The 12,625-nt window shown below is 39.6% G+C and overlaps 1 protein-coding gene across 2 annotated transcripts in view; it reads left to right on the top strand.

Moving 5' to 3' along the window:
- Positions 1–12,625, top strand: part of DYNC1H1 (dynein cytoplasmic 1 heavy chain 1) — a 74,550-nt gene that overhangs the window by 56,080 nt on the left and 5,845 nt on the right. For both annotated transcript variants that reach the window (XM_075926557.1, XM_025183071.2), the window contains exons 57-75: positions 67–220; positions 1,381–1,527; positions 1,618–1,768; positions 1,984–2,237; positions 2,438–2,572; positions 2,672–2,766; positions 2,942–3,116; positions 3,614–3,689; positions 5,737–5,897; positions 6,224–6,335; positions 7,714–7,774; positions 7,862–7,985; positions 8,455–8,568; positions 8,930–9,100; positions 9,311–9,528; positions 9,710–9,813; positions 10,263–10,474; positions 10,933–11,086; positions 12,196–12,338. In XM_075926557.1, the coding sequence (XP_075782672.1) occupies positions 67–220; positions 1,381–1,527; positions 1,618–1,768; positions 1,984–2,237; positions 2,438–2,572; positions 2,672–2,766; positions 2,942–3,116; positions 3,614–3,689; positions 5,737–5,897; positions 6,224–6,335; positions 7,714–7,774; positions 7,862–7,985; positions 8,455–8,568; positions 8,930–9,100; positions 9,311–9,528; positions 9,710–9,813; positions 10,263–10,474; positions 10,933–11,086; positions 12,196–12,338 (2,761 nt within the window). The remainder of the gene's footprint in view (positions 1–66; positions 221–1,380; positions 1,528–1,617; positions 1,769–1,983; positions 2,238–2,437; positions 2,573–2,671; positions 2,767–2,941; positions 3,117–3,613; positions 3,690–5,736; positions 5,898–6,223; positions 6,336–7,713; positions 7,775–7,861; positions 7,986–8,454; positions 8,569–8,929; positions 9,101–9,310; positions 9,529–9,709; positions 9,814–10,262; positions 10,475–10,932; positions 11,087–12,195; positions 12,339–12,625) is intronic.

Here is a 12,625-nt window from a genome sequence, read left to right as displayed (position 1 = left end):
TGGACTAGATGGCTTGTATCAGAAACCTTAAATTAGTTGTATGATGGAAATATATTTTTCACTTAGGTATCCACTGATCATTGATCCCTCTGGACAAGCTACAGAGTTCATTATGAATGAATACAAGGACCGTAAGATCACTCGTACTAGCTTTTTGGATGATGCTTTCAGAAAGAATTTGGAAAGTGCATTGAGATTTGGTAACCCTCTACTTGTCCAGGTTAGTCTCATGTTTACATACGCCTTAAAAAATGTGGTTGCATTTCTCAGAAAGTACACTTGAAAACTTCACTTGCTGAGCATTAGTTTTATTGCTACTCTAATTATGTGCTTTTCAGGTACTGAAGAAATGAGGGTCCTTACATAAACAATAGATTAAAATTCTCATGAAGCCCTCAACCTGATTAGTACAGCCTTCTGACACTACACCGTTCCCCTCTAGTCGACCCAAAATGTACCAAAGATCATATTCCGTACTTGTTGATCTCACCACATTGCTGTCCCTGTTCTACCATATTATGGTCAAACTTAAAAGGCTTTCTCAGTTGGGACCCTTGCTACTTATTTATTTGTTGCCTATTGTGCCCCTTTCACTTCAGGTGATTTGACTATCCACAGGCAGCTTCTCCACTCCCCTTACGTGACTTTTTGTCATACCACCCCTTCTGCATAGAACAATCTCTAAATGATAGGTTCTGCCCCTGTTTTTAAAAGTATCTTAAAACACACTTCTGGAATGTCTACATTAGATAATCAGTGTTGAAATAGCTAGGTTGGGACAAATAGAAGTAAGGCAAAATATATAGTATATGTCTGGAGATGGCACCCATTTGTGTAATATCTGAGCACTTCACAATACCCTTTAAGGATATATTCTCTCCATTGCATGGTCTTTTTATAATATTTTATATATATATATATAAATCGCAGGTACATTTACTTTTGGTCTCCATCACCCTCCTATTGCTTGCTCTCTTAAATTGTGAACTGCTTGAGGCAGGATGTGGTCTAATATTTGTAGCAATGGGAGCATCACTTCTGATCTGATTCAGGCCTGTAGATATTAGATTGTAAAGTACCAACCAAATGAAAACAGCAAAATTTAGAAACTCAACCTGGAGTTGCTGTTTAGGTGTGCAATCCACCATCCAAAATTTCCAAATAGTATTTGGTCCTAGAAATTACTGTGAATAGCTTATTGCATGGGGGATAAAGTTAGTCTAATAGTTGTAGACATGACCAACATGACCAAAATTTGAGTATTACTAGAGCTTTTCCCAACCAGAGGTAAAAATTTGATATCAGACTTTGTTCAAGGTTGTTTCAGCATAGGTCCACTGAACTACATTTATTCATTATTCTCATAATTCTATTGTTTAGGATGTGGAGAGCTATGATCCAGTTTTGAATCCTGTGCTGAATCGTGAAGTTCGGAGAACTGGTGGTAGAGTTCTTATTACCCTGGGAGACCAAGATATTGATTTGTCACCATCCTTTGTCATCTTTCTCTCCACCAGAGATCCAACAGTAAGGCACACATACAAATTTATTTAGCTTTCAGCAGGACAAAACATGTACCAAACCAACAGTGACCCTGACACTTACTTTATTTTATAGGTTGAATTCCCGCCGGATCTTTGCTCTCGTGTTACGTTTGTCAATTTCACAGTAACTCGCAGTAGTTTACAGAGCCAGTGTCTGAATGAGGTTCTGAAAGCTGAAAGACCAGACGTGGATGAAAAACGTTCTGACCTCCTTAAACTTCAAGGTATATTTCTGAAAAATCAAACCATAAAAATGAGTCCTAATTAGTACGATTTAGAAGACAAACTTGACTGTCACTCCTACTAATATATGGCCGTTCTTTTTATAGTCAAGAAATGTGATGATTTGGAACATTGTCTCAAAGCATAAATGAGATTGTAAACTATAGAATAAAATGTATAGGCATGTGATCACAGCTCTCAATTTGTTTTACTTAAGGGGAATTCCAACTGCGTTTGCGGCAATTAGAAAAATCTCTGCTACAAGCTCTCAATGAAGTGAAGGGACGTATTTTAGATGATGACACAATCATAACTACTTTGGAGAATCTAAAGAAAGAAGCAGCTGAGGTCACCAGAAAAGTAGAGGAGACTGATATTGTCATGCAGGAGGTGGAGACTGTATCTCAGCAGTATCTGCCTCTTTCTACAGCATGCAGTAGTATCTACTTCACAATGGAGTCACTGAAACAGGTTAAAGAACCAAATTTAATCCCTTCCTTTCCTACTGGAAATATTCAGTGCTCTGTTATGCAGTACTGTTTAATTTCCAATTATGACTACATAATACATCATGAATTACAGTAACCTCTATCTTTGTCAAACAGTAGTGCCATATGTTCTAAACTCTATACATATATATATACTACTTTTTTTTTTTTCAACTCCTTTAGATACACTTCTTGTACCAGTATTCTCTCCAGTTTTTCTTGGATATCTATCACAACGTCTTGTATGAGAACCCAAATTTGAAGGGAATTACAGACCATACCCAGCGTCTCTCAATTATCACAAAAGACCTCTTCCAGGTTCAGTATAGAATTTTCATAGCTCTTGTGCTTGTCTTGGGGAAAACTGATGTAAGGCGCTATATAATACGACTAACCAGTTACACTTTGTTTTGATAGGTGGCTTTCAATAGAGTAGCTCGTGGCATGCTACATCAAGATCACATAACCTTTGCTATGCTGTTGGCCAGAATTAAACTTAAAGGCACAATTGGGTAAATATTTGAATTTTTGCTTATTGAGCTGCATCTCAGTTTTTCAGCTTATATACATGAGAATTGTATATAAGCTGAAAAAACAAATTATATTTGTTGCCTTAAAGTTATCCACTACTTCAATTGAAATGCAAACAGCTAACTTGGCTAAATCTACTCTACTTTTAATTTTAAGGGAACCTACGTATGATGCAGAATTCCAGCATTTCTTAAGAGGAAAAGAAATTGTACTCAGCACAGCATCTCTCCCAAAGATCAGCGGGCTTACAACAGAACAAATGGAAGCTATGATGAGGTTGAGCTGCCTTCCTGAATTTAAGGACCTGGTTTCGAAGGTTCATGCTGATGAGGCAAGTACCATGTTTAAGCACTGTCACTGCATTAACTTGGTTAGACCTATGGTGGGTACTTACGTGTCTCCCTTTGCAATAGTGAATGTAGCTATATTGTGAGGTACTGTTCCCATATTACAATGGGGAGCTGGGCCACAGAATAAATGGCTTGCTAAGTTTACACAGAAAAACTTTCATAGGGATACTAACCTGGATTTCCTAAGCTAGTGCCCTAAACACTGGATCAGTCTCCCCCTCCGTAGAAGTTAGTATATGGTTTCAAGCACTGGGTTTTATATTACTTGGACTATCCAGTATCTTCAGTAAAATGCAGTATGTTTTTAGACTTGGTTGGAGTTTTTCTTGCAGTAAACTCCCCGGCCATGATCAAGACTTATAGTAGGCTCTGTATCCATGTGTGTAAAAGTCCTTGCTCTGATGACCTTATAGTTGGAATAGAATCCAAAGTCTGTCTCATGTACAATATGTTGTAATTAATATTTCTTTTAATACAGCAATTCTGCATCTGGTTGGAAAGCAGTTCACCAGAGCAAACTGTGCCATACATTTGGACTGAAGAAAAACCTGCAAGTAAGTTCAGTTGCACTCACTTATCTGACAGTTTCCTTGCTGCCAATTTAAATCTTGAACAAAATAACTTCAGTCAAGTCTCAGAATGTAGCAGTTGTGCAAACTAGAAGTTTTTAAATAGGATTGAAAATGGAAGTCTCTTATCCAAAAAACAATTGTAGTGCAAGTAATGACTATGCAGCCTTTCCCTGATCCTACACTACCATGTGGTCTTTGACCTAAGGTAGGGTATTACCTTGATATCCCTCAGACTGCCTGCAAAAAGATGTCAGTTTATTGGCATCAGACTTATGTAAAAAGTGCAGTTTCCTTGCAAATGTAAGTAAAAAGATGGAAATTCAAATAGTCTCTTCAAAACACTGTTAAAATTGGTTCCACTAGTCTGTATGATGCCCTACCTATAGGAAACAAACTGCCCTACTGTACAAAAACTGTTGAATAGGCATCTGAGCCTTTTGGTGTTGCCAGCCTGGTCTCACTCAATGCTCAGAACTCTGTAAAAGGCACTTTCATTGTTTCCTGACCTTCCATGATTTCCTACTAAAACTTTTGCTACTCCTTCCTTTGTCGTAATTTCTTCATTAACTGAAACTAAGGCCATGCGAAATGTAGATATTCTTAGCTGGCTAGAGGGAAACTAAAGCTCTAGCTTGGTGAAAACTTAAAACTGCCACTCTTTGCTTAATCTTTCCTATCTGTAAAATCACAATGGACAGCATTTTCATACAAATTTGTTTGAAATAGGCTATTTACAATGAACATTTCTTTGACACAGTTGTCTAATTGCTATAAATGGTTACTACAAACTTTTTCTAAAGCTTCTGTGTAAAACTCTTTGGCTATGGGATCAGAATTTGCATATGAAAAAAATACACTCGTTTCCTGTAGTGCTTTTATCATTGGAACATACAGGTTTCAAAGGATAGCTAAATAATCCATATATCTGGACAAAATCTGAACCAATGGCTTATTGTCAAGCTAAAAACTTTCTAACAGCAGCTTAGGTTTTTTAATTATTTGCCTTAATAGTCTAGCTTTCTTCATGTGTTGCACATGCTACAGGAATGTGTGTCTCTTTACTAAAATCTCAAACTTCATGGCAGCACTTCCATAGGCTTTAGATTTTGTGTATGAACTTATTGCAGAAGCGTCCAAAGGCCCTAAACAAATTGGGGAACTGTTTCACTGAAGAATTCACAACCTGAAAAAAGTACTGTATGTAAGCCTAATGGTCTCTCTGATGGAGAGAGATTCCTAGGTCAATTTAAGGCAACCTTACTTGGGACAGAGTTAGTTTTGATTGTCAGATTAAGAATAACCGTTGTGATCTTTTTCAACATAGAGTACAGGCAGTCCCCGAGTTACGCGGATCCGACTTATGTCGGATCCGCAGTTACGAATGGGGTTTGCTCTGCGTCTCCCTGGTCTGCTGGAGACCAGCAGACCAGGGAGACAGGGAGCAAAGCCGCGGAGCACGCAGGCAGCAGGACAGCCGCGGTGCGTCTGGGCTGTCCCGCTGCCCCCGTGCTCCACGGCTTTGCTCCGGATGCCTGTGGTACAACAGCTGGGGCGCTGCCGGTTGGTCCAGTAGCACCGAGGAGCGGCACTACTGGAGCAACCCAGCAGCACCCAAGCTGCTCTGCCCCAGGCGTCCCCAAGTCAGCCGCTGCTGAAACTGACCAGCGCTGACTACAGGAAGCCTGAGGCAGAGTTGCTCTGCCCCAGGCTTCCTGGAATCAGCCGCTGATCAGTTTCAGCAGCAGCTAACTTGGGGACGCCTGGGGTTCTTAAATTGAATCTGTATGTAAGAACTGGCTTTCAAACCTACAGTCCCTATCTTGTACGTAACCCGGGGACTGCCTGTACTGCATTTAGCAAATTGTTTCACACAGTCTTTAAAAGCTGTAGCTCTTTTGCTAAGTCTTTCTTTTTTCTCCACTTATTTGATATTTTTTTTCCCAGTTCTTGAATTGTGTTAAAGATCTAAATACTGAGTTATGACCTGTTAAGCTTCGGAAACAATAACACTCTTCTTTTCTCATTTTAGCACCGATTGGGCAGGCCATTCATCGCTTACTCTTGATCCAGGCATTCCGTCCAGACCGTCTCCTGGCAATGGCACATGCATTTGTTTCAGCAAATCTTGGCGAATCCTTCATGTCTATTATGGAGCAGCCATTAGATTTGACACACATTGTAGATACTGAGGTAATCTATGGGAATGAAAATACTAAAACATTAACACATTGAGGGGCATAAATCTCTTGTGGCACATCAGACTCCTCTGCCTTCATTTCAGGTAATGAGGTCCATAATAGCTTTCAGCAATGGGGTAACAGGTTTCCAAGGATCTTTTTTTAGTTAAATTGCCCTGCAATAGTTTTACTAACTATGCTGAATACAGTTTTATTACATAAGCGTCTTTATCCCTTATGCTAATCTTCCCCTGCGGATTTTTGGAGAGGTGCATAATTCTAAATATTGCTTATTTTTATGGCAGTTGTGAATGTGTGTTTAAACTTCCTGATTTGCAGGTGAAACCAAATACTCCTGTACTGATGTGTTCTGTACCTGGCTATGATGCCAGTGGCCATGTTGAAGACCTTGCAGCTGAACAAAACACACAGATTACCTCTATTGCTATTGGTAAGAATACATTATCATTAGGTTTGGCAGAACTTGACTATCATTTTTTTATAATTTTGACAGATACTGATATTTACTTTAATTGACTGAAGTTATTTCTGGAGCAGGGGTTGGCAACCTATGGCTCTTGCAGCTCAAAATTAGACTCCCCTCACTCCCCCCAGAGTAGGGAGTCTGCATTGGCATTCCAGCCTCACAGGGTCCCTGCAAGATTAGAGCGCCAGTGCCAGCTTCCTTGGGGGATGGGAGGGAGAAAGCCACAAGCCTTCCTCACAAGCCGGATCTAGTGGGGAGAAGAAAAGCTATAGAAGCGTCTCCTCGTGCTGCCTCTTCCCTTCCCCCTCCTCTGGCTTGGACAGCAACCCGCTGCTCCCATTGGCCAAAATCATGCACTCTGAACTCTTCGTTTTTGACCCCGCCGGAGGGAGAGGGAGCACAAAATCCACTAACCCCGAAACCCTAGAAGAGTTAATCTGGCCTAAGGCCTTGAACCTCAGCTCACCCTGTTGAACTCTTCCCCACCACCACCACAGTGCTGGAGCAGTAGGGGAGTGGGGTGTTTCAGTTGAGAGCCACATCAGTGGGGGCTGGGAGTCTTTTGTAGGGGTTTTTGTGGGGTTTTTTTGCTTTTCACTTACGTCTCCGACTGTTTTTTTTTTTTTTTTTCTTCCCCTGTGGGTCAGTGGCCCTGAAACTAAAAAAGGTTCCTCACCCCCTGCCATAAATAACGACAGTGTGGAAACCTTTTGTATTGGACATTTTGTACTTGATTTAAAATGAACCTGGCCAACAAGGCCCTAGTTAGGGCGCAGCCCCCATCTGACCACAGCACCCTCTTCCCAGCCCTGATCCCAGGGCTGGCCCTTCAGTCCAGCCCCCATCTGGCTGCAGGAAGGGCTGGTGGTGCCCCCCTCGTGCTGTGGCATGGCTAGAAGGGGAGGCCACAATTTGGCTGCGGCAATTCTGGCCTGGGCCCTTGTCCAGTGATTGCCCGGGTGCAAAAGCCCAGGCCCAGCCACATAAGGTAATCTAGCTCCAAGGCCCCCCACATACTTTGTCCCACCCCTAGTGCCCTGCCTTGCCTCCTGCACCTCCCACATACCCCAGTCCCCTGCCCTGAACCCCTCATGCACCCCAGCCCAGACGGAGACACAGACACACAGAGACAGCAGCAGAACCATTAAATGTCAGAGTACAATAGTTCATTGATGCTGGTAATATTATTAACCATAATGTCAATTAAGTTGTATATTTGCCTATTTGCATGACTGAATTCTTATACTGTCTCTTTGAGCACTTGTTTTGAATGTTGATGTAGTTTGATTTGAAAAGGCTGCTGACCCCTGTTCTAGAGCTAACAATAACCTTCTGCTTGTAGGCTCTGCTGAAGGATTTAATCAGGCAGATAAGGCAATAAACACAGCAGTGAAATCTGGCAGGTATGTTCTGTTCCTCTTTTTTTTTTTTTATATAAGTAGAACTGTGAATAATAAGCTAGTTACTCTTCTGTTACTATATTCTTGTAGGTGGGTAATGCTAAAGAATGTCCACCTGGCTCCTGGTTGGTTGATGCAGCTAGAGAAGAAGCTACATTCTTTACAACCTCATGCTTGTTTCAGACTCTTCCTTACCATGGAGATAAATCCCAAGGTAACCAAAGTCACTGTTACTTGAATCAGGCAGCATTTCCCATGATGGCCATAGCTTGGCAGATGGAAGGGTGCATCTTGGAATGCATCTGCAGAAGCAGAAACAATTGCCAAAAGCCTGCCTAGTGCTTCCTAGAGTATTTCACATCACATTCCTTGTATTGTCAAGTGCTTTGTAAATATCCTGTCTTCCGGCTTATGCAGTGAAGAAAAGACTGCCTACATTTTTCTTTCCCAAAGTAGTACCTAGTAAATTGGCCCTCAGTATTTAATTTGTGTTGAAGATTATTATTTTAATGTTGTGAGTCCTTACTGCTGGTAGTTTCATCATCTTCTTGCAAGAGGGAGGAGGATACTCAGCTAAAATAAATAATGTAGTGTAGATTAGCAAGCTTGTTAAAAATATCACAATCTTTGTAGAAGAGAGTATTCTTCAGGTTATAACTTATGTTGATGCTTTTCTGTTCTAGGTACCAGTCAATTTGCTACGCGCTGGTCGGATCTTTGTGTTTGAACCTCCTCCTGGTGTAAAGGCAAACATGCTGAGAACATTCAGTAGTATTCCTGTTTCGAGAATATGTAAGGTGAGTCATTGGTTTCTGAGTAGTTTATATTGAACTCAAACTGAAAACTATTTGAGAGTTTAATTTCATAGCTTTCAGTCCCTCTAGCATACATTAAACAAATGTTACATCTTCTGATATTACTGTGGAAAAAAACCAAACTTTTCAGAGGCTTTCACTTTATGCTAACTAAAATATGGATGGCATGTAAGGAAGTAATTGGTTAAGCTTTTTATCATCTGATGCATTAAAACTTGGAGACCCTATTTTACCAGACATTTGATATTCACCAGCACTGTAGCAAACCAGGTTTCTTAATACATTTTTGATCACTATGGCTCTGGTGTGGAGAAATAACGTATTTTTTCCCCCCCCATCCTAGGCTCCAAATGAACGTGCTCGTTTATATTTCCTTCTTGCCTGGTTCCATGCCATCATTCAAGAACGTTTGCGATATGCTCCCCTGGGATGGTCCAAGAAATATGAATTTGGTGAATCTGATCTGAGATCTGCCTGTGACACAATAGATACGTGGCTGGATGATACAGCAAAGGTAATTAAATGTATTGCTGTTTTATAAATCTCTCTTAAATATAAAGTAACATTTGGATTACTTGGGGTTAATCTGAAATACTGACAAGATTAGCTGGAAACAAGCAGTATCCAAAACAAGACTTCAAACTGTTTGACTTTTGGCTTTCATTAAACTTCCCAATTTTTATGGGGAATTTTCACCTTCTAATTAACTTGTGTTTGCTCTCAGGGCCGCCAAAACATTTCTCCAGATAAGATCCCATGGTCTGCTCTGAAAACATTGATGGCACAATCCATTTATGGAGGTCGCATTGATAATGAATTTGATCAGCGTTTGCTAAACACTTTCCTGGAGCGTTTGTTTACCACTCTGAGCTTTGATAGTGAATTCAAACTGGCTTGCAAGGTTGATGGACATAAGGATATTCAAATGCCAGATGGAATCAGGTATTTTTTTCAGCCTCAGATTTCAGTTGGTCTCACTTTAGTAGCTTGCTTTCCTTCAGAGAAGCTGGACTCTGTTGCATTTTTTGCATTTGTGTTTAGCTATGCAAAATATTCCTGATCTCCTGTTAAAATGCCTGATATTCTAATTAACTCAGTTTACTGCCACGACTTTCACTTGCAGACGTGAAGAATTTGTCCAGTGGGTTGAGTTGCTTCCAGATACACAAACCCCATCCTGGCTTGGTTTACCAAACAATGCAGAAAAAGTTCTTCTCACCACACAGGGTAAAATTTGTATTTTTGACTTCTTTGTGTTTAAATTATGTAACTCTTTTAAAAAAAAAAAAAAAAAAAAAAAAACACTTTCAAAATAGGTGACATGGGAATTGTGTTCTTACAGGAAATAGCAATGTTACAAGTATCTCGAAGTGTATTAATTATTTTTGTTTCCTCAAACCAATTAATAAATATCTACGAATTCTTAAGATTGAAAGTAACTTGTTTAAAATCTCCCCTGTAGACAGGAGAACATTACCCAAGTGAGACTCCTTCAGTTCTAAGCCTAAGGAAGGTTACTCATGTTTAATAGTATATTTAAGAAGTATTTTTAAATAAGTGGCAATCACAATAGTGTTAATGTAATTTGCTAATGCATCTTTAAAACTTTCCTTATACTGATATTCTAACACTTGGGGGTGGGTTTTTTGTCTTTTTTTTTATTGGCTTTGGTTCAGGTATTGATATGATTAGTAAAATGCTGAAAATGCAGATGCTAGAGGATGAGGACGATTTAGCTTATGCAGAAACTGAAAAGAAGGCAAGAACAGATTCAACTTCAGATGGGCGTCCATCCTGGATGAGAACACTACACACCACAGCCTCCAACTGGCTCCATCTTATTCCACAAACTCTAAACCATCTTAAACGAACAGTGGAAAATATTAAGGTGATGATTAAGATAGCCAAATACATATTTTGGTCTGTAAAATAGTAGAGATCATGCAAATGTTGGTGAGATCCTATCTAGATTACATCCTATAAATGGTCTCTCTAAATCCAAGTAGTATAGCAGACTTGGAAACAGTGTCTTGTTTCATGTTCTTTGCTATAATTCAGTTTAAGAATTTGACAAAAGTAACATTTACTTTGGCTCGGAAGGCACAATGTAAGTTTGTCTAGTATCTTGCTTCCTAAGATGGAGGTGCTATAAAAGAAGCTTCATACCACATGTCTAACTCAAGTGAACTGAAGAATGTAGGTTGGCTCCGAAGATAGTATCACTGGTCTGTCCCAGTATGTGGGATTTGGGTAGCCCAACTAGTCCCCTTCGGTGATTTAGGACTAAATTAATTTTCCCACCAGAAGATGCTCATCTTGTTTCCACATTTTTCTTGCTTAAATAAGGATCCATTGTTCCGATTCTTTGAGAGAGAGGTGAAAATGGGAGCCAAATTACTTCAAGATGTTCGTCAGGATCTTGCTGATGTGGTTCAGGTTTGTGAAGGCAAGAAGAAACAGACCAACTACTTGCGTACGCTTATAAATGAATTGGTAAAAGGTATGTTGCAGGATTCTCTTTTTAGGATGCTCCACCAGTAATCCTATTACATTAGTTGAGGTGTTCTCATTTCCAGCACTCATGGTTTAAAAAAAAAATCCATTATTCTTGCCTAGCACAGAATTCTGAAAGTCAAAATGCTGAGGCTGGTCCTATAACACATGAACTTCAGTGTTGCCAACCTAAGCATTCAACTGCCATGAGATTGGATTGAAAAAAAATCCAATTTTTAAGCCAGTCTAGGTTTTTGCCTTTGCTTGAATTGTGGTTTTTAATCTTGTGTTCCATCTGTGGGAGCTAGACATTGCTTAAAGGAAATGCCATTTTTATGTTACTGTTTCCAGGACCTGGAGATTAAAGCAGTAAGACCTCTATATTGTGCTACTTGGAAATGAATTGCAAGTTGGCATTACAAACTGAGACTGGTATTAAAAAACATTTTGCTGAGTTTGAAGCCAACCCTTGGAGCCTAGTGTTGACTGTAAACCAGTTTCAATCAAAACGTTAAGTTTTAACTCACTTGTAACAATTATCAGAGAAACTTCAGAAGTTATCTTTTTTTTTTTTCCTTCTGTGATCATACATTTGGTAGCAGATGATGAAAGGGGATACTTTGTACCAATACAATGGAATATACTGATGGTTAAGAGACCCATTTAAGCAGAACTATTGTACTGTGAGTTAATGAATTATTCTTGTAAACTGAGGATGAAGGTGGCACATTGCAGTAATTCCTTAAAATTGGTGTCTTCCATGTTGAAAGACTCAGAGGAAAAAATTGGCTGTGAACTATATTTTTGCACTCTGATGTATATGCAATTGAACTTATTAATGAATGCCTTCTAGAATTTTTTAATAAGATATGCTTCAGATAGTAATTTCTGTTTACTGATCTGCAGAACTCATTGAAAACTAGGTGCCTTTATATAATGTCAGTTTGTGATACACTTATACTCCGAGGACCCCATAGTTTTTGGTATAAAAACTATGTAGTAAATCAGAATAATAATAAAGTGGCTGCCACTAAAAGGGTAAAATTGCATTGGGAAATAGTAGGTAATCTGATTCATACCCATACAGAGCTCTTACCTTGGATGTGTCTTCTCTAGGTATTCTGCCCCATAGCTGGTCTCATTACACTGTGCCTGCTGGCATGACTGTTATTCAGTGGGTGTCTGACTTCAGTGAACGCATTAAACAACTACAGAATATTTCCCAGGCAGCTGCTTCTGGTGGAGCAAAAGAGCTAAAGGTATCTAACTTGTGTTGTACTGTATTGCCTTTTCTCATTTATAGCTTTTCTGAAGTTTGAGAAATCAGGGCTATGTGAGTCTATAACTGCTTAAATCTGTTAGCTAAAGCTTTAATATTCTTTAAACTAAGGAGTTTATCAAAAATCTTACCTGGACACCCCTTGAAACATATTTGTATATCATGGTGTTCCTGAATCTACAGGTCATGTACACAGCGTAGTTGTTGCTGCAATAGGGGGGGAAACCAAGTTACTTCTTGTTCTATAACTGTTCAAGATGTGATGCA

Source organism: Pelodiscus sinensis, chromosome 4 (assembly GCF_049634645.1).
Source record: "Pelodiscus sinensis isolate JC-2024 chromosome 4, ASM4963464v1, whole genome shotgun sequence".
Lineage (NCBI taxonomy): Eukaryota > Metazoa > Chordata > Testudines > Trionychidae > Pelodiscus > Pelodiscus sinensis.
This window is presented reverse-complemented; position numbering and strand designations above follow the sequence as displayed.